This window comes from Parasteatoda tepidariorum, chromosome 9, assembly GCF_043381705.1.
Source record: "Parasteatoda tepidariorum isolate YZ-2023 chromosome 9, CAS_Ptep_4.0, whole genome shotgun sequence".
Classification (NCBI taxonomy): domain Eukaryota; kingdom Metazoa; phylum Arthropoda; class Arachnida; order Araneae; family Theridiidae; genus Parasteatoda; species Parasteatoda tepidariorum.
Window position 1 is genome coordinate 10,616,595 of NC_092212.1, and position 21,278 is coordinate 10,637,872.

A 21,278-nucleotide genomic window follows, 5' to 3' on the forward strand; every position below is an offset into this window, starting at 1 on the left:
TTGCAACACACACACAATGTCTTTCGCACTCTTCATGGAGAAGCTAAAGCTGTCCCTCTTGAAGTATGTGAACAGTGGTTAAATGAAACGTTACCAAATTTACTTCAAGGATACAGTGAAAATGATGTTTTCAATATTGATGAAATGGGTTTATTTTTTAAATGTCTTCCAAATAAGACTATGTTTAAGGATGAAAACTCCTCAGGGGGTAAAATGCGCCAGGAACGTTTGACTGTCCTAGTTGGAGGAAATGCGCCTGGGACAGAGAAATTGTCCTTGCTTGTTATTGGAAAATACCAAAATCCCCGATGTTTCAAGAATGTAAAAACGTATCCTTTGGATTACAAGTCTAGCAAAAAGTTTTGGATGACATCAGTTTTATCTGAAGACTATGTAAGAAAATTGGAGCGGAAATTCTTCTCTAAAAAAAGAAAAGTGTTGCACTTTATGGATAAATGCACAGCGCATAGTGACACAACAGCAAAGTTGCCGATGGACCAGTGTATCATAAAGTGCTTCAAACAGTCTTATCGTAAATGACTTGTCAGAAAAATGATCTTAAATATTGTAAGCATTTAGAAGATTTGTAATTAATAATCATTAATTAAATAATGCGACAATATTTTGAAAGTCCAAAACCGAAACTAACGGTAAGTCGAACTTCCGATATGTCGAAGTTTTTCATCAGTCCTATCAGATTCGAGTTATCGCGAATTCACTGTATAATGATGCAAAAAGAAGATTACTTAAATATTACTGAAATTTACATTTTCTTTGAAACTTTTACTGGTTTTTCATCTGAGCTAAACTAATATGTACTCAATTTTTCTTCCTTATAGTGCCCATTTGGAACCGGTTGTCAGTAAGTTAATAATTTTAAAATAAGTAAAAAAGTGTACAAGACTCAAATGACCATTACATTAGTAAAAATTCTGTTAAATCAAAGAAAGGGTACTATTCCAAGATAGTACCAAGGTTATATGAAAGCTTATGGAATTCATATGCTTTAAATGTTGCAATATTGAGCCATGATTATTCATAAATATTGCTTACACAAGAAAAAAGAATATATGAAGCATGACAAATTATTTACTCGCATTTGATAAAAAAAAACAATATATAAGTACGAACTTAAGTTTTTTTTCTCCTTGTAAATTAAAGATATTTTAAAATTTATCTAAAAAATAACTTTACGGACTCTTGTGTGTATTTTATAAACCTTTAATTATATGTTGTTTTTTTTAATGTGAAAAATAAAGACAACTAATTTACAGAAAGTGGTGAAAAAATTATGACCCTGGTATAGTAATGGACAAATAACCAAGTATCGTGCTTTTCTTCACCACTGTGGTTAAAGTAGTAACTACCACTTTTAACATTAAGATACAATATTTTTTTGCAAATTAGAAGTGTAGCATGTTAAAGAACTATTTAATACTAGGCACAATTTTTCAAATTTAATCTAAGAATATTTTTTATCTGCCAATAAGTAACTGAATGTTTTGTAACTATGCAATCAGTAAGATATCTAAATTTATGTTACGTTAGACAGAACTAAAGACGTAAGTTACCAAGAGCCAAGAATATTAAGATCAATCACGTAACACAGTGTTCTCCAATCCGTCTCATTGCAAATAAAAAAACTCATTGATTTAACGTTCCAGTAAGTTAAAATGTTAAATCCCTTTATATTTATTTTTTGGTGTAACTGTGTTTTATTTTGAAGGCATGCTTAAATACAATTAAATTAAAATTAATGAATCAATATAATCTAAAATATATAAGCAATCAACTCCCCCCCCCCCCCNCGGGCCGCGGTAAAATTATCAAACGTTGACAGGTCCGCGGTGATAAAAAGGTTGGGGAACACTGACGTAACAGATTCATAAGGAAGAGCGAAAACGATTTCGGAATTTTCATTAGCCAGTTAAAAAAATAGAGAAAAAAATTATATTTATTTCAGTCTTTAACTCTCCATGAGAAATATAGCAAAGAATTCGAAATGTATTTTGTATCCCATTACTTGACTTGATATGTATTGTAGCAGAGTACCTGCCCGCGAAGCGGGAATCTCCCTCCCTCTTCTGATCATATGAAATAACAATTGAGACTAAATGGCTTTGGCAAAAGAAAAAGATTCGAGTGTTGGCTGTGAAGCCTCTGTTAAATTACAGTCCAATTTGAGTATGTATCCCATTAAATTACTTTTTTATAATGTAACGTTTCAATTCTACAATTTAGAGTGTTTGAATAAATAATTTTCTATTACACTTTATGCACAATTTTATCAGAGTTCGGAACTAAATTTTAAAATGCTGAAAAATGTCCGAAGCGCTTTTGTGGTATTGTAGTAAACGCTCACAGGATAGAAAAATCTACATTTTTAAATCTTCTATAAGTTAAAACTATTGAATCTTTTGCAAGTACAGCTCTCAGTTGAGCTAATTTCACTGAATTACTTTATGAGATTACCCATACGATGTTTCAACAATATAAATAATTAGCATTCTTATTTTTAGTTTTATTTTGTGTTAATTACTTCTTTTTTTTTTAGTAAGTTAAGTTTTTTCATTCTCTCAAGTAAAACAAAAAGTTCAGAAAATTCAATAAATTAAAAAGTTAATTTCACAGCATATTTAAATTTATTTCAAAATGTATTGGAAGTATATTAATTATTTTATCATTGTATACATTGCTTTCAATCTTAATTACATTCATTTGCATAAATATTTTATCTAACTAGAAAAAAAAACATTTCTCAAGAGCAAAAAGTTTAAATAAATATCTTATAACATTTTCGAACAGCATACATCATAGAGTCCGTATGACAAATTAAGCTTTATGAGTTTGCAATAAATTAAAAAAAAAATGAATTGCCCAATATAATTAATGCATTTTTTTTTCAGTAATATGATAAATATTAGAGTTTCCTTCCGTTCGTTCAAGTTGACAAAACACATAGATGAGCCAAACTATCAAGTAAGTGATGAAATTCTTATTGAGAAATAAGACTCATATGTTTATGATTAACTAATATCTATATGATAGAGTCTCCATCAATGAATGTTTATCTTGAGAGAATCTTGCAGTCAAAATTTATATTACTTTTCGACTATCCAGAATACTTCAAAAAATACTGAAGATCTGTACCCGATGTCGATGCAAGATTCAAACATTTCCCGGCCGCTACCAACAGATTTTACCAATATATTTTCCTCAAAGAAAAGTTCTCGTAATTCAAAATCTTCTGACCACTTTAAAGTAGGATAGAATAATCAAATTTTAATTGAATCCCTATGCTGGAGTTGTACAATTTAATTTCTAATCACTTACCCCCAGCCAAACGAAGAATTTTTCTCAAAATTATTGCCCTAGAAAACTTATCGTCTCTGAAATTATCCTCCACTTTCAAATTAAGTCGAGTGCTTAGAGTACAAAGACTCTTTTTACTGTGTTATTATAATCTTTTCTCTATTACTACAATTAAAATTCGTCACAATATTGTCACATAGAAAATATCGTTGACTTAAAAGAAAATAAGTAAAAAAAAATAATAAATTAGGGTGCTTAAGCCTTATATAGTGCCCCGCGCTTCATGACTAAATAAACAATTATGACTTCCCGTAAACTTTGTAACTAGCGAAATTTCTCGTTACACTATTGCATTTAATTTTGTTAATCAATTAAAATTATCAAATTTGTAATCAATTAAAATTTCAGCTATTGCTTGATTAACTACTGTGCTTTCATTTTAAATAGATCTCTGCACTAGATGGCATTTTAAGTTTTAATCATCTTTTGATCAAAACATGCATATTTTAGAACTATAATACTAATAGTAATTTGTCTTTAATTAAACTAGTCACATTTAAGGACTTCAAACTGTCTCAATTAGGGTCACTCTGGGAATCAGTATCAAATGCTACAGTTATTTTACAACTACTCCTTTCCCGTTTTTTCTTGTGGTAGATTAGAATGATGGTCAAGGTAGTGTTGACAAAGTGTGGACGAGGTCGTATCACATGTGAACTCTAATCGGGGATAGTGACCTCAGTTTCTTGGAAAAACGTCACATTTAGGACATGTTGGGGAGCATAAAAATAAGTGTGTAACGAGTAATTGCCATTTAAAACTGTTTAAAATGCGTGTAAATTAATCGGGATTTGCTCGTGAGATTCGAAATTTTCATTCTATAGCTATTACGGATGATTCGTGAATTAGTATTTAACGCAACTGAACATTGTCGCTGCCGCGAGGGACCTTTAGTGGAGAGAGAAGAATAATGATCGCCAGGTTCCAAATTTTTCGTCAGGTGCTCCTTAACGATGTGGCGCAAAAAAAGACTTTACCTAAGGTTGATCTCCTGATCAGGAACTTATACTATACTCGATGAATACATCTCACGGGACCGCATGGCTAAGTGATTCACAGGAAACAATGAACAATATCTTATCCTTTCTTTATTTCATCAGGAATCAAAGTTCAAACATAATAAGAATTCATGACAAGTTCATCAATTAAAATTCCAATACGTGTCGAGTCCTCCCTGTGTGCTTCAGGGAGTAAAATATTAAATTTTATGTAATCAGCATATTTGAGACATCTGCAGTTAAAATTTACGAAATAGATTATTTGCAATTTGTTGAGTTTATGGAATTGAAAAAGTAAAATTATATATGAATTATTACGAACTTGAAGCACACAGNCAGGGGGGGGGGGGGAATCAAAAACGCCGCCCAAAAAAAGGAAGCAGCAACACGCTCTAGAGTTCCAAGGGGAAGGCATGTCTATCTCCAAAAGATAGCGTCCCCTCCTTAGCGGTTGCGAGAATCTCTAAAGACTAGCTAGGAGTCGAGATCCTGCAATGGCAACGAAGAGGACGCTCCTGTTGGAGACAGCCCAGTAGGAAAAGTAAACATTGTGGTGATCCCATGATCATACCACAGTCGCATTTAGGCAAACTGACCTTATTTAAAATACTTGAGAAACATTTACAAAACTTTACTTTCGTTGTAAAAAAATATCATGCTTGAACAACATTTTTGACTAAATTTATTAATTTATTTAAAAAGTTATGTTTACAAAGTTTCAGCTCCGTCCCACATTTGCTTTAAATATTATACTCACTGTATTTTGGGTTGCGATAAGTTTAAAGAACAAGAAATATTCCTATATGTATATATATATCTGTGTGTGTTTGTGTGTGTGCGAGAGAGAAAGAGAGAGAAAGAGAGCTGACAAAACATTAAGTGAGTTTTAAAAAGTTCTGCTTTTGTGAATTATTATAGCTCTGCATATATTTTGTATTTACTTAAACTGCTTATATTTTACTTGAATTATTATGGCTATAAGCCACTTTCTTGCTAACCAAAAACAAGAAACAGCTTTTTGATTTCTTTTATATTGAAAAATAGTGAAATTGTAAAGCAGTAAGAAAAGTTTTTGAATTATTTTGACTAAAAAACTTTTTTTATTTTCTTATAGAGGTTTTAATTAAATGCTTTTACTACGTTTTTTATTGAATGCTCCTTTAAGATTTTATTTTTCTAAGGGTATATTTCTTATTCTTGTAATTCAAAAAAAAATGATGAAAAAACGAGGGGAAGTTGGAAAGCCATCCAGATCAGAGCTCTAGTTGGATTTTAAGTACTCAAGCAAGATTTAAAATGGTCGGAATTTCGAAAGATGATAAATTCAATTTTAAGTTGAAATGGCGAAAAATGTTGCTCGCTTTTATCATGAAAAGATTTAAAATTGTATTATCCTCACACTCCAGCTTCATTATTGAAGAATTACATTGTTTTGTAGCATTTTTACTATAAAATTATTCTTCTGGTTAATATTTTTAATAAAATTATCAAAATTATCAAGTTTCTATTATATATTTCATTAAATTTTTACCTTAAATCTGGATTTATCGTCTTTGTTGCAACTATGAATTCGGAAAATATTTTTGCAATCTGTTGCATTTTATATGTGGTACTATCGTAAGGAATCCATCATTTATACATTCTAAATGAGCCTTTGCTTCATTGTTAATCATATTTAGACTTTTTATTCATATTATTTTTTCTAAATAATTAAAACTTAAATATAGCAATTACTATATCCCTGGACAATTATTCAATGAATTTTATGTATTTAGTATGACCTTTTTCATTATTTTATTTTTAATTTGATATCATTTTTTAAAATTTGATATCACTACATATTTTTTGAGGAATTTTCTTGTCTTCCTACTACATAATGTATTGCTTTATCTCGGTGGCGTCTAATACTGCGTCTATATACACGTTACTTCAGTTTGTTTTTTAATTTATTTTGAAACTCGAAAAATAATTTGAACTTACAAAATTTGCTTTCTGTTACGGACATGCTATCACAATATCCAAAAAAAGGGTTCCATCGATTTAAAAATTAACGATTTTTCTCTTTGTTCCCTGATTCTTTCATCCCTTTCATTTTTTTGTTTTCCCCCATGCCTGTCATAGTAACATAGTATCGTAAGTTATTGAAAACACATTGAATAATTGATTCACATCTTTTCTTTAAAAATATGAAAAAATATATATTATTTGCGAGAACATTAGTATAAAATCCTTAATATTATTAAATGTAAAGTATTAATATTAAAAAAGTGAAGTATATTATTAATAGTATTATTACTAATAGTAGTATTATTTATAATAATTTTGAAATTTTACAGCGGCCCAAGCCAATAGGCCCATACGCCAAATACAATGGATCATTAGAACAGGTCAACAGACCCTTATATAAATAAAATACAAAAATTATATATATATAAAATACAAAAATTATTAACCCTTAAATGCTAATATTATTATTTATAATAATATTAGCATTATTATTAATAATATTAGGTAATATTATTACTAAATATTATTAAATATTTGAAGAAATTATAATAATTTTTTTAATCGCAATAGAGAAATATAAATTTTAGTTCACGTGCTGAATAGCTGTTATATATAAGTTAAAACTATTCTATGTAAGTTAAAACTGTTTTATGGAGAAAAAAAATTTCTCATACAAGAAATTTGTTTAATTTCATTCAAGAACAAACAAACTATGCGAAATTAATAACTTGATCTGATTGTAGATGATCAACTAATCAAAATAATGTTTCGTGGTTTAACATCCACCTTAAAAAAAGCAGTTTCAACTTTGCATCCTGTCTCTGTCTGAGCAGAATCGTTTGACACACTGTTGCCACCGAATAGAAACAAGCTATCAAATGTTTTACGTCAAAATTTTTAGCTATCAAATGTTACACGTCGTAGAATCAGAAAGAAAAAACAATTTTTTTTTTAAATATTTTATTTTCACTTTTTGTGGGATGATCAGTTATCAATTATCTTTCTATATTATTATTTTTATAATTATAAAAGATAACAAAATGTTTCCCTTTGGTTCCTATCTTTAAAAAACGATACGTTTTAGCTGAATATATTTTATATTCAAAGTTAATACTTAAATTGTTACATCACTTGAATCAAATTTACACTGAATATCACTAAAATTGCTTTTTGTTACATAACATTGAAAAATTAAGCTTGATCGATAGTGACAGAGAGTTGGAGAAAAGGTAACAGATGTTATAGCTCACAGTAGAGCTAAATTTCATGTGTGCTTGCAGTTTAAATTACTTAGCATTAGTCGTACAAATATTGATACAATCCAATACTAAAATCAATATATGATGAAATACAATCAATTGCAAGTCTACATTCAAAAGTCTCGAAAGTTATCATGAGAAGATAATGGAATAAAAGTGTAACAGAAATAAAAAGGAATCTGCAAAAAGAGAAATGCTTGTGTAAAATTGAACAGTATTTTTCAATTTTGCTGTAGAAAAATAATCAAAATAACAATAATCAATCAAAGTAATCAAACTGAGAGGAAAGTAAATAAACACCCTTATATATAAGTTCAAAATGAAGAATAAAACAAATTCTTCATTTTGAATTCTTCATCTTTGTTTTATTCTTCATTTTGAACTTATCTAATGAGTTCTGTTTACTTGCAACTTTAGCGCAATAAATGAAACTTATTGTTTTTCTTAACTTTCTTTGTGTTTTCTTGTATTTATTTATTTATTATATATATATATTTGTAAACAAAACAACAGGAAGGAAATTTTAAAAGAAATCAAGATGGGTTTTTCATTTACAGCACTAAAGAAATATTATTTAATGTTCTTTCCTTTAATTCATTAATAATAATCAATAAACATGTATTTTAAAAGAAATTTCATGGTGATTATCCAACATTTGCTTTGTTACATCAGTAAGCTTTTTGATCACCTTGAAAGGACCCAAAAACTCTTTTTTCATATTTATCCTTTGATTTTATATAGTCTATTTCATTAAGTTTTAAGTATCTGAGTTTTGATTTTTCATTATCACTTTTGTTTTGCTTCTACTGAGCATCAGAGATATTTTCATATGTTTTATCATATATTTTGTTCATATCCGAAAGAGTTTCACCCAAGTAATGATCTTTATCTATTTGTTGTACTTGAATAACAGGATTAAAAGTTTCAAAAAGAGATGACAAATTTCGACCACAATGTATTATATTTGGTTAAAAATCTTGTATTGTATCAATAGAGTACATGTGGCCGGCAGCTTATCCTTTACTCAAATGTAAAGTTNTTTTTAGAGTATTGAGCTGTTCAGTTATATAGGAGGCTATATGGGGATGTGGCTTGGAACCAGTCTTCTGTCTATCTTTGATCTTTTCGAAACATGTTTTTATCTGTTACGTTATCTTTTGAAAAGAAAATGCCAACTCAAGAGAGAAAAATTTGTAAAAAAAATAAGGATTGCTTGATGGCTTTCGCTTTAGTATTTCTCTTTAGACTTATTAATTCATTTGCTTAAGTGTTTTTTTTTTCATTTCATTAATAAACATATGCGAAATGCAAGAGTATGTATTTTTGTTTGAATAATTTGATAGAAAATTCAGAATGCTCCATAATTGCTAATTTTTATTTGTATTTTTTGAAAATTTTTATTTGTATTTTTTGAAAATTTGTTGACAATGTAGTAAAAGAAGTGTACAAACCCAAGTACAAAGTGTAAACAGTTGTAGAAGAAAAAAATACACATTATAAATTAATGTTTAAGCAGGTGAAAACACAACAAAAACTATAAAACTTTAAGAAATCACTACACAGGAGAGCGTGGGAAAAATCAAGAAATAATTTTTTTAAGACTTTTTGAATGCTAAAAATATCATAGAACTACTTGGTACAGTTCAGTTATCCAAACATAAAATATATTTAACTATTTTTATTTTTAAAGACAAAACAATATAGCTTTCACAAAAATAAAATAACTATGCAAAATAAAATAATCTAGAAAAATTTACTTTTGCTCAATAGGTCAATAAGTACCGTCTAATTTATTATATATTTTAATACTTCTTATAAGAAGTAAAATGCGCTATAAGGAAGTGTCTTTTTAACATCGTACAGTAATACAGGTGATATTTACTGCAGGTTTAACAAATTGTTAATTAAATCATATATCATTAAAATTAAATTTACCAAGTACGAGGTAAGGTTCGAAGTAAAATCATACTAGGAATGTAGGAATGCTGAACGATAAATGGTCAAAAACGTTTTAAAATGTCTAATCTTGTAAGATCAATGTTTACTAATAACACATAATAAATTAAACTTATACATTAATTTCAAAATAATATGTTAAAGATTTCATGAGCTTTAATATTAATATTGCATTTGTGAAATGTTGCATGTTACGAGCATTTATTAATTTTGCTGCCCAATCTCTATATTTTAAAAAAATATATGACACTTGTTTAAACGTGAGATTGCTTTTACCAAAAGTGTTGAATCTTAGAGTAGATTACGGTTGCATGAAACTACACATCAAAAACGTTAGAAATTTAAGACATTTCTATTATTTTATCTCCTAAAAGTTTGTTTGTTGGAGCAACTTTAAAAAAAATGTAAAGTTACCAATTAAAATCGTAACAAAAAAAAAGTTTAAAAAAGACATTTAAAAAATGTATAACGAGTTTCTAAGCCTTACAAACAATGTTATTTTATCTCTTTTTTGTGCAAATAAAATGACTTATTTAATCAGCAATAAAAACACTGTTTTTAGATATATCTTTTAGTGGCTGAATTTACTTTAAACATATTTCTCATACTTCCTTCATAATTTTGCAAATTAAAATTACATTTTTAGAGCAATTTAAAGTTAATAGAAATTAGTTGTTTTAAAATTTAAAAAAATGCGTGGGATATGAATTTCCATATTAGTTCTTCTGCACTGCGCATGAGCTAAAAAAATTGAAACATTGTTTTCATAATTTTGTAGTGAATCGTATTTGGGAACTAATGAAAAAAAATCTACTTTAAATATCTAAAAGTCGTAAAAAGATTCAAGCAATATTTTCCGTAGTTTTCGTACTTTTTTTAAAAAAAAATTTACAAAATAATGAGTGTTTTTCCACAAAATTTATTATGTGATATTTCAAGTTACACTGGTTACAAGTTAATGACTGGGTAACAAGAACAAAATTAAACATGTAGAAAATCCCTTATCACTTAGAATGGTTTTTTTTCTTCTTTTTTACGAAACAACATAGAAAATTACTTGAAATTTTTACTATTGTAAGATATTTAAATTAGATTATTTTATTAGTTGCCAGATACAATTTACTAGAAAAGGTTTTTCGGTGCATGCGCATTTCAAAAGAACTATTTTAAATGCTCATATCTCGCATAATTTTTATTACCTTGTTTTCGAAAATTAAAGCAATTAATTTATAATTAGTATTAAATTGCTCCAAAAATTTCGTTAAATTTTACTGAATATTTATAAAAATATGGCAAAAAATAAGACTAAAATTGGTCTTGCATAAAAAATGCTTTATATATCCATAAATATTTAAGCTAAATTTACGAAATTTTGTGCAGTTAGTGTAAATAACAAAGTAATCGATACAAATTAAAAGCTTATTGCCTGAGTTTCTGGCATAGAGTGTTCGAAAAGACTTGATTTCTTTCGTAATTTACTGGCGGTTCCTCAAACCACTACAAGCTTCAAACCTTATTGCAAAACAATGAACTAAACACTTCTAAAATGAGAAAATATTCCTCTAAGTTATTTCTTGAAAAATATAAAAAAATGTCAAATGAAAAACAACTAAAAGTGTGTGGATAATTTATGGATAAATCTGCAACCATTCGAGCTCCACTGCGTAATTTGTTAAAACGGATACTAAATGGATGTGGACAGATGAATGTCAAAAATCTTTTGAATCTCTTAAATCAGCTTTGACTAGTAAACCAATATTAGAAATATTTAGTCCTTCTCATGATTGTCATATTTTCGTTGATGCCAGTACAAATGGTTCTGTACTTAAACAATGTGACGAATCTGGTGTTCTGTATCCCGTAGCGTTTCACTCCCGCTCATTGTAAGACTATGAAAAGAATTTTTTTATCACTGAGCTGGAATGTCTTGCTATTGTGGACATATTAACCTTTTGATTGTGACTGGAACAACATGTGGACCACATGTGATGGTACAACATGGTACACCGTAAGTAAAGGGTTAAGTAAATTTCATCATTACCTTTTTGGAAAAACATTTACGATACATACGGACAATACTCTTTTGGCTAAAAAATATTAAAAATTTTAAAGGGCGATTATTTAGTTGGTCTTTACACACCTTAGCATGTATGATTATACAGCAAAATATACAGAAGGTAGTACAAGCATTGAAGCTGATACGCTTTCAAGGGAAACGCCAGATCCAATATTAAATGTAAACAATGTTGGAAGTCAGGTATCATATCTTTTGCAATTAACGGAAATTATTGAGGCTAAAAAAAAAAGACAATTTAACGGGAAAATTTATCGAAATTAATAATATATTATGTCTTCGTAAAAAAGGATTTACTAAATTGTGGTACCATTTTCGGTACGATTGAAATTACTTAAAATTGCTCATGACAAATTTGGACATCCTGGTATCCAAAAAAAGACAATTAATTTATTTACCCCTGTTTATTATTGACAAAATATAATATCTGATGTAACTAAATTTATTTAGCATTGTCACGCATGTCAAAGGAATAAAAAGCCCCGACAAAAAAGATTTGGGCTTTTACAAGCAATGTCTCCGGTTGATAAACCGTTTGACTTACTTGAAATTACTAGGGCTGATGGTTTAAAACATTACAATTTATCTTAAAAGTATTTGACCCTAATTATTGACCATCTGATTCGGTATATGTGGACTTTCTCTTCAAAATCAATTACAACAGAAACTTATACAACTTTTCTTCATAAAATTTTCAAAATAAAATACCTAACAAAATTTTAAGTGATAGAAATGTAGCTTTTACATCTTCTCATTTTAAAAAATTTCTTAAGCATCGTAACGTTTAACTACAGCTCATAGGTCTAAAACTAATTACAAAGAAGAGAGATTAAGACAAACAATAATCACAGGTTTAAAGTGTAAAATTAATGAAAATTATTCAAAAATACCGTGACCAAAATTATTAAACTCCTCACTCTGTTACAAAATTTCCTCCGTCATATTTATTAAATGGCATAGTTCCATTTGAAAGTCTCTTAAAAGAGGATATTTATCCTCCAATCGAAGAAGCTAGGAAAATAGCAATCGAAAACACAAAACGTTACCACGAAAAAAATAAATTTTATTACTATTTCGGATTTGTAGATATAAAATTTTTTCACCAGGTGATGCAGCCATGAACGAAAAGCCTAAATATCCTAACACTTGAAAACTCTCTTCAACTTTTAGTGGTCCTCATAGCATCATTCAAAAGATGTCTGATGTAAATTATGAAACAGATAAAAAAAAAAAGTCCTACTAAAGAAAAAAACAGAAATTGTTCATGTTTCCAAACTAAGAAAATATTATGAACCAGAAAAACTAAAGCTGAATCATGAATAAAATGTATTAAATAAAAAAAAATATATTAAAGAGAAAAACAAATATGGGATTTGTTTTGCATTATATAAATTTTATTTCATGAAATTGTCATATGCAGGGCTTTTTTAAACATGTTGCCCCTTTTTTTGACGGANTAGCAACAATTTTTGCGAAAACATTAAAAAACATAAGAATATTATTCAATAAAATTTTAGGTTACTTTGAATTTTCGGTTTCCAAGAAATGTACTTTTAAATCGTTACTTTTTTTGTTCAGTACTTGTACTTTTTACTCATTACTTTTTAAAATAAGAAATTTTTACTCGTTACTTTTTTTAAAAATACTTGTACTTTTACTCGTTACTTTTTAAAAGTAACTTTGCCATATATGGTAAGGAGGAATGGAGATGGCTTTAATTACAATACTTACATCTCATCGATTAAACCTTCTCCCGAATTAAAAGAAACCGGTACTTTTCCTCTTAAATATTAATATAAAATTGTTCGTGCGGCAAAGAGAACCTGCATGACGTTAATTATGTAATTATTTTCCTACATGGAAACGTTACTTTTAAAAAGTATAAATACAAGTAGTTTAAGGAAAAGTAAGTAAAAAGTTTTTATTTGGAAAATTAGTGAGTAAAAAGTACTTGATTACAAATAAGTAATTAAAATGATAAATAATTTTTAAAAAAACAATTTTAAAGTACATTTTGAGGAAATCAATAATTATAAATAAGCTTAAATTTCATTAAAAAAAACGTTGTAACAAAATATATTATTTAATTTAAAATGCTCTGAATTTTTCGAATTGAATATGAATTTGTCATATCTCGAATAGCAAAATTAATTTATTTTTGTATACAATAAAAAAATTTTTGGTAAATATTTTTTATTTTTTTTTATATTATTTATGAATAATAAAAAAATTGTAAGGGAAGCTACAAAAAAATTTTACATCATTTTAAAAATTGCAATTTTAAATTGCCGAATACCAAATTCGAGAAGAATTGGTCGATTAGTTTTTGATAAACCGAATTTTAACAATATGGTCTTTTCAAAACTAATCTGAATACTTTTGGGTGCTTAAAAATGCTTCTAGTAATCAAGTTCTGCCTTCTCCCACTTTCATCTGACAATTGAACGGGTTTTAATGTATTTAATCTCGGATATATCCCAAAAATGAACCGTCATACTACGATAAAGTTTTCCTTAAAGGTCTAGTATTTTTTTACTACTAATATATTTTGTAAAGTTAAAGTATGTTGGGATATAACATTTTTTAATAAAGTCATTTGTTTTATGCAAAATATAACTATAATTAATAATGAAAATTTTTATTTGAATTTGAGTTAAGATGAATAAAATTTCAGCCATAAAATTTTAATTGATTTGGAACGAAAAAGTAATAAGTGATAAAAGAAACTTTTATTTTTGCACTAAAAATTTTGCAGTTCAAATTTCGTATGGAAAATCATACGAAAATCATCAACGGGTTTTAATGTAATTAATCTTGGCTCTCCCAATAATGGACCGTCATATTCTGATTAAGCTTTCCCTATAGATTTAGTATTTTTTTTACTTCTAATATATTTTCTAAAGATAAGGAATGTAGTGATATAACATTTTTCTTATAAATTCATTTCTTTTATTTAAAATATAACTTTCATTAATAATGAAAAAATTAATTTGGATTTGAGTAAAGTTATAAAATTTCAGCGATAAATTTTTAATTGATTTGCATTGATTTGGTGATAAAATAAACTCTTATTTTTGTACTACAAATTTTGCAGTTCAAATTTCGTATAGAAAATCCTAAATTGAAATAAATGTCTAAAGTTTTCAAACTTTCAAGAAATAGAGAAACAAATTATTAGTAAAAATAATAAGGAGCAGTCTAATTTGAGCACCAACCTATGTCTGCGGTAAATACATTGTCCGAGATTGCATTTTTGAATCAAATAACTTTCAAGGAAAAAGTTAATTTGAGCACTGTTTCAGAAAAAAAGACCAAAATTAGACCAAAAAAATTATTTCTGACCAAAATTAGTTTTTAATAAATGTCAAAAACACGTTGATTGGATAGCCTGAAAGATCGATTTAGTTAGATAAGAAGCAGGTACGATTAATTTAAAGGAAATATAACAATACATGCTCCTAAACAAAACGAATAATAAAAGCAAAATTATTTTTAAATTAACCTCTTTGAAGGCCGCGGTAAGTATACTTACCACCACGTTTTACCACTTTTAATTTAGGTTTCCATTTTTCAATAACTTCAGCTTTCTTGAAGTGAGTTTGAATAAAATTGGTAATCATTTGTCATTTTAAAAATCGTATAAAAGTTATAAAATGCATAATTCCTTTTGAAGTTTGTAGCATTTAAGGAATTTATTTTATAAATAAAGAAAAATAAAAGTCAGTAAGTTCCTAATAGGTCATGTTAAAAATATTTACCACCAAATAGATGGCACTTTTATAAACTAAATGAGTTTTTTTTTTTATATATATCAATTACTGTTCTTAAAACAATTTCAATTCCAAAAATACTTTAATTTACCTTTACTAGAAATAAAGGACCCGTTAAAGGGTTAAAGTTTAATTACGCATTCACGATAAGAACAATTCAGTGAAACTGTAAAACAATTTTTCCTTTATTCAACGTAAACAATTTTTGTTCAAGGTTACAGCTTCGGAAATATTGTAATAAGCCCAGTTTCCATCAAAGTGACGTAATTGCGCCAAGTCGCCAAGGGGAACTGAGTGCATGACGATTTCATATTACGCATCCGGTCGACTTTAACACTGCGCGCATGCCAGTTTTTCGGTCCTCTTCACTTGTCTAATGATATATTACGATCCTAAGTTAGTCTTTACACCATCCGGCTTCCTTTCTGTAGCTTCCACTATGTCAAAGGGGGACAACCACAAACGATTAGCAATTTTCAATTTTTTCTCACAATCTTTTGGCGGATTACTTTTAATTTCCCTTAACTCAATCCAGTTAAATAAATGAAAAAGAAATTTATTTTATCTTTCATAGTCGGATAACGAAGACAGAATTCTCAAAAATTATGGACATTTTTACATGTTATATTGTAGTATTATTATTAATCGATAATTGAATCGATTAATGAGATGATTATAAAGATTTTATTATATGTTGGATGGCAACAGCTACAGGAAAAAGATAGAACAGAAACGATAAATAAAATACTTACTTACTAACCTTCTGAATAAGATGTCTTGTATAAAAGCGATGAAACAACACTTCAATGGTGACTATGCGGACGATTTGAATTGATATTAATTATACCCATCAAGAATTTTGTTTAGTTTGATTCTGATCTCAGTTTGAAAAAAAAAAATCTGGTGACGCCATTCAGACTTCTTTCGCCATGTCTGAGGTAAGTGCTGTACAAATACCACTATATAACAGATCAGATCCTGCTCTTTGGTTTATTATGTGTGAAAGCACGTTTAGATTGGCATCTCCCAAACCTATAACAGAATCTATAACCAAATATAATTACATTGTTTCTCAATTACCGCCAGAGATTGCATCGATTGTACGAGATATTTTAATGAATCCTGATGCTACAGATCCTTACAATAATTTAAAAACAGAATTAATTGTTAGATCAGGCGAGTCATCGCAACAAGAAATTCGCCAACTTTTGTCTGGTGAAGAACTGGGTAACAGGAAGCCTTCCGAACTATTAAGGATTATGAAACGTCGTGCAGAAACATTAAAAGTCCCTGAAAAGCTTATGTTAGAATTATTTTTGCAGCGTTTGCCAACATCAGTACAAACGATTTTAGCAGCTGTTTCAGATTTAACTTTAGAAAAAGCAGCCGNAACATTAGGAGGTTCGTCACCTGCATACATCCCGCTAGTTTATTTCAAAATTGGCGAGTCACACTTCCCTAGTTTCCCTTGTCAGCAATATTGATCTTCCGTATCAATATTACTGAGATACAGGACTGTTTTCCTCATTTTGGGGATTGCAGCCTTGTATCCAGTAACGAGCCCTTAACTATACTAGAATCTTAAATTCTGGATTTACGACACATTTGTGTCCCTTTTTTATTTCTTTTTATTCACTTCGAAAAGATACGAGGATAATGAATATCTGTATATGTATTTTTAAGTTTATTATTTTTAATATGTTTTCTTTATTAACTTTAAAAAAAGTTTTCACTTACAGCAGTTTGTTGTGCTACTACACAGAACTTTTCAGAAAAATACTGAATATTACCGATTCTTAATTCTTTCTGTATAATGTGTGCATTAACTTTGATAAATTGCTTAAAGAAGATATTTTGATGTAAATATTACATACTGTTATGGTTAATAGGTATGTATGTTTTTGTGTACACAACTTTTACTTTACATTTATTAATTTTGTTTCGCTTAAATATTTTCTATTTGATAATTTGATGTGTGTTTTGTTACAGTTTCATTAAAAATTTTGGTGCAAAGGGTTACGATTTATTAACATTTCATCCAACAGGAACTTAAAACGCTATCAAAGCCAAACGAATCACTACACAGAAAAACTGAAATAATTATTCGAGTTGAATAGTGTCAGAAAGTTTAATCAGACTGTATATATTTTATTTCACTTTTAATTTGCTAGATTTTGATAGAGATCTTGTCTTTCTCTAGCTTAAATTCAATACACAATGTTGCCATTTTCTTTAAGCAAATTTTACTTTTGACTCATTATTTTCTAAAGCATCCAGTGCATTCAGGTATTGATCATGAGGGAGCTATAAGTAATAAGTACGCCAAGAATACCAAGTATGAAACTTCTTCGGAAGTGAATAATCCCCAGGACAGACAGCACGACGCTGGGCTTTTCCATCAAGGATCGATCACTTCTGTTTCTGATTTGAGTCCCAGCAAATACCTGGAATCCATTTTTTTGGAAATGACTTCCTTTAAAATGTCCAGCTCGATGGATACCTGAGCTGCTTTCCACGTAATCAAAACCAAAGGCCCCAAATTGCTGACAATAATGTAGATATATTCAAATTTATCAAGTTTTTTTCATAAGAGATGCATCATTAACAATAAAAATTCCTATGTAGATGAAGCACATCCAAAAATACGAAACAATTACGAAAAAGATTGAAACCGAAAATATGTCTTCCATTTGCTGCAAAAATGTAAAAATGTCATCTTGTTGCTCAATAACAATAATTTGAAATGATCTCTTGAAGTTCTCAACAGAAACATTCAATATGGCTTTTTGTAAGTTTTTTATACGGCAACAGATGACACCACGGAGCGTGTAATATAAGAATATCATTAAATGGCATATAGAATACGCAAGTGATTCAAAAACGTATCTTACAGCGTTAATAGTTACTATAAGATGATGATTTGTCACAGTATAACCGTATAAATCATACTCATTAAATTCATTGGTATCTTTCAGGACAAGTTCAGTTATAGACACCAAAATTGGTGTCAAAAATACAAAATATGCTACAATGGCAAATTTTAAATTTTTCGGTGGCATTTTTTTATTTCGAGAAAGAAGAAATTTCGTCAGACTCCTTCGTTTTAATTGTATCATTATTACAACCAAAAGGTTTGTGGACGTGTACAGTACAAAACAAATACCCATCTTCACCAAATCATCAGTTATTAAATATTCCCATTCCGTAATTATCGTATCAATGTAACCAATTACAAGAAAGGTGCGAATAACGTAGAAAATAAACCGGTTCCAAAGTTTTTCTGGATATTTCTCAATAAATCCTAGGTATCTATATATCGCCAAAGAAATGGATCGGCTAAAATGCAAGTTTTTCTGAGTACCCGAAAATGTTTGCATCTCGTCCATCAGCTCAACACGTTTTATTCAACTTCTTAAATATAATTTCTTAGATACAATATCTTACATACAACTGGTGATTTCAAATTCTGTGATTCAAGTACTGATTTTAATGGTTATACAGATGAAAATTAAATACATCAAATTTATTTAGATGTGTTTAGAAGATCTCAAACCACAAGCTCCAATCGAGAGAAATATATTATACGGTTTTATAACTCTTTAGACGGGATAAAAGACACTAAATTTTCCAAACCATTCAATAAAATATTCGATATTTTCTTAATAAAGAAAAGAGAAGAAGCAGAGTAATGGAACAGAAAGTTTATAATGCAGAAGTAATATTTTTACGAAATCGAAATGTTGTCATTTTTGATAATTTATTGTGGTCACTAGAGTTAATTGGAAACAATTTTGATATTTTACTTTAAGCACGGTCACAACAATATCTTGATATATTTAAATGATTCTCATATTGTTTCTAAAGTAATATAATATTATTTTTGATGCAAGTAAAGAATAGGATAGAGACTTTCGTATTCAATAATTTAATGTATTTGAACCATTTCCGTACAAATGATGGGAAAAATAATTTTTTTAAGAGAATTATCCATTGTTAAACCATACCATTATTAAGCATTAATTGAGTGAAGCAACTTTCAGTACAAAACCAGTCAAAAATATGGTTTATCTCTTTCAATATTTTCTTTTCAGTGATATTTTCAAAATATGGGTGATATACATATATAAGAGCGATAAAAGATTTTCCTAGTTATCTGAAGACAGTCAAACCACTCAGGATAAATTTTACCTTTAAAACAAGAGAAAAAATAATGGGATTTTCTGATCTAATCTTTAACATTAGCGAAATGACCTTAAAATGATATATTTCAAGTGGAGCTTAGTTTCTTTTCGCATTGATCATGTTTTTGAAATTGCGTGCGCAGAAAAGTTTAAAATTTAATCTAATTAGTCACCATCATTGTACCTTTGTTTACTTGTTCCTAGCTATTAAGTTTTTGAACACCCTTTTTTCCCTTGGGTATTGTTATGTGAATGAGCAGCAATTAAATTGCATTTCGAAACTGTATTATTGATTTGTATGCGTGCAACTGACATATTTTATTTTCACTTTTGGGCAAATAAAAGAGAAAAGAATAATCATACAATAGCATGTAAAAATAATCGATATTTTAATGGGATTCGTTTTTAATCGATCGATATCTAAGCAATTTTAAATGCTTAAATCTGAGTATATTTAATCCATTAAATATTACATTTAGTTATAAATTATATACAAGTATTCCAATTTCACCCATAAAGTCTTAAATATATTCAATCCATTTCTTTGTAGAATGTTAACCAGTAATGAAGCATACCAGAAATAATCATAAGTAAAATGGTGTAAATCTTCTACAAAAGAGCTCAGAAAGGGGTTTTTCACAAATTTAAAACATTTTTGGGATATTTTTAAAATATGCTTTTTCTAAGAGCGATATATATGCTTTTGCTAAAAAGGATATGCTTTTGCTAAAAAGGATATGCTTTTGCTAAAAAGGATTTTCCACGATATATGGAGACATTCAAACTATTCAGAATAAATCTTCCATTAATACCACAGAACAAATAATGGAATTTAATAATAGACACTTTCAGTTGCACTCTTTAGCACGTTTAAGACGTAAGCGAAAATTAATCATATTTCATTTTTCAATCATAAATGCAATCATATTTCATGTAGAACATGTTCTTGTTTTTTATTGATTATGTCTTTGAGGTTATCGGTGACAGGAAAGCTTTGAATTTTAATATAATTCATCAACATCATGCATCCATTGCTGGCTTGTTTATTGTTGCTATGTTTTTGATTACTCCTTTCGCCCGAGTGCTGAGATTGAATGAACTGACATTAAATTTTATTTCTAAACTGATTATAATAATGATTTGTATGCGCGTAACCTTTATATTCTATTTGCACTTTTGTGAAAAACGACTAAATAATACACGCAATAGTTTTACAGGTTTCTTTTTATAAAAACTTTGTAGCATTAAACCATACTAAATTATTCAAATTGTACTTTTTCAAAATGCATTTTACTATAAATTTATACATATCGTGCTTTTATTAAACTAGTTCTAATGATGTAGAAACGATATCTCATGATCGGCTTCAAAAACTGCTATATTTTACTTCAATAAATAAATTGAATAAATAAAAAAAATAATTACATAAATAAATTAGATAAATAATTCAATGAATAAATAGAAAAACTAAATGATAGAACCAAAAGTGCAAGAAGCAATGTTTTTCGATGACTATTTTGCTGGTCGACGCAATTAGAATGAGCGTATCACTAATACATGATCACTACTAACTTACAATGTTTATTTAATTCACAAATATCTTGTCAATTAGACCTAAAATGAATCTTTTCTTCAAAAAAAATTGCCCATATATATATATA

General features: G+C 28.4%; 2 protein-coding genes across 2 annotated transcripts; both read left to right on the top strand.

Moving 5' to 3' along the window:
- Positions 1–180: 180 nt before the first annotated feature.
- On the top strand, positions 181–540 carry LOC139426513 (tigger transposable element-derived protein 4-like). Its single transcript, XM_071185734.1, has one exon. The coding sequence runs from the start codon at positions 181–183 to the stop codon at positions 538–540; it is 360 nt and encodes a 119-aa protein (XP_071041835.1).
- Positions 541–16,365: 15,825 nt separating this feature from the next.
- On the top strand, positions 16,366–16,920 carry LOC122271947 (uncharacterized). Its single transcript, XM_071185735.1, has one exon. It carries the CDS (start codon positions 16,366–16,368, stop codon positions 16,918–16,920), a length of 555 nt encoding a protein of 184 aa, XP_071041836.1.
- Positions 16,921–21,278: the final 4,358 nt, after the last annotated feature.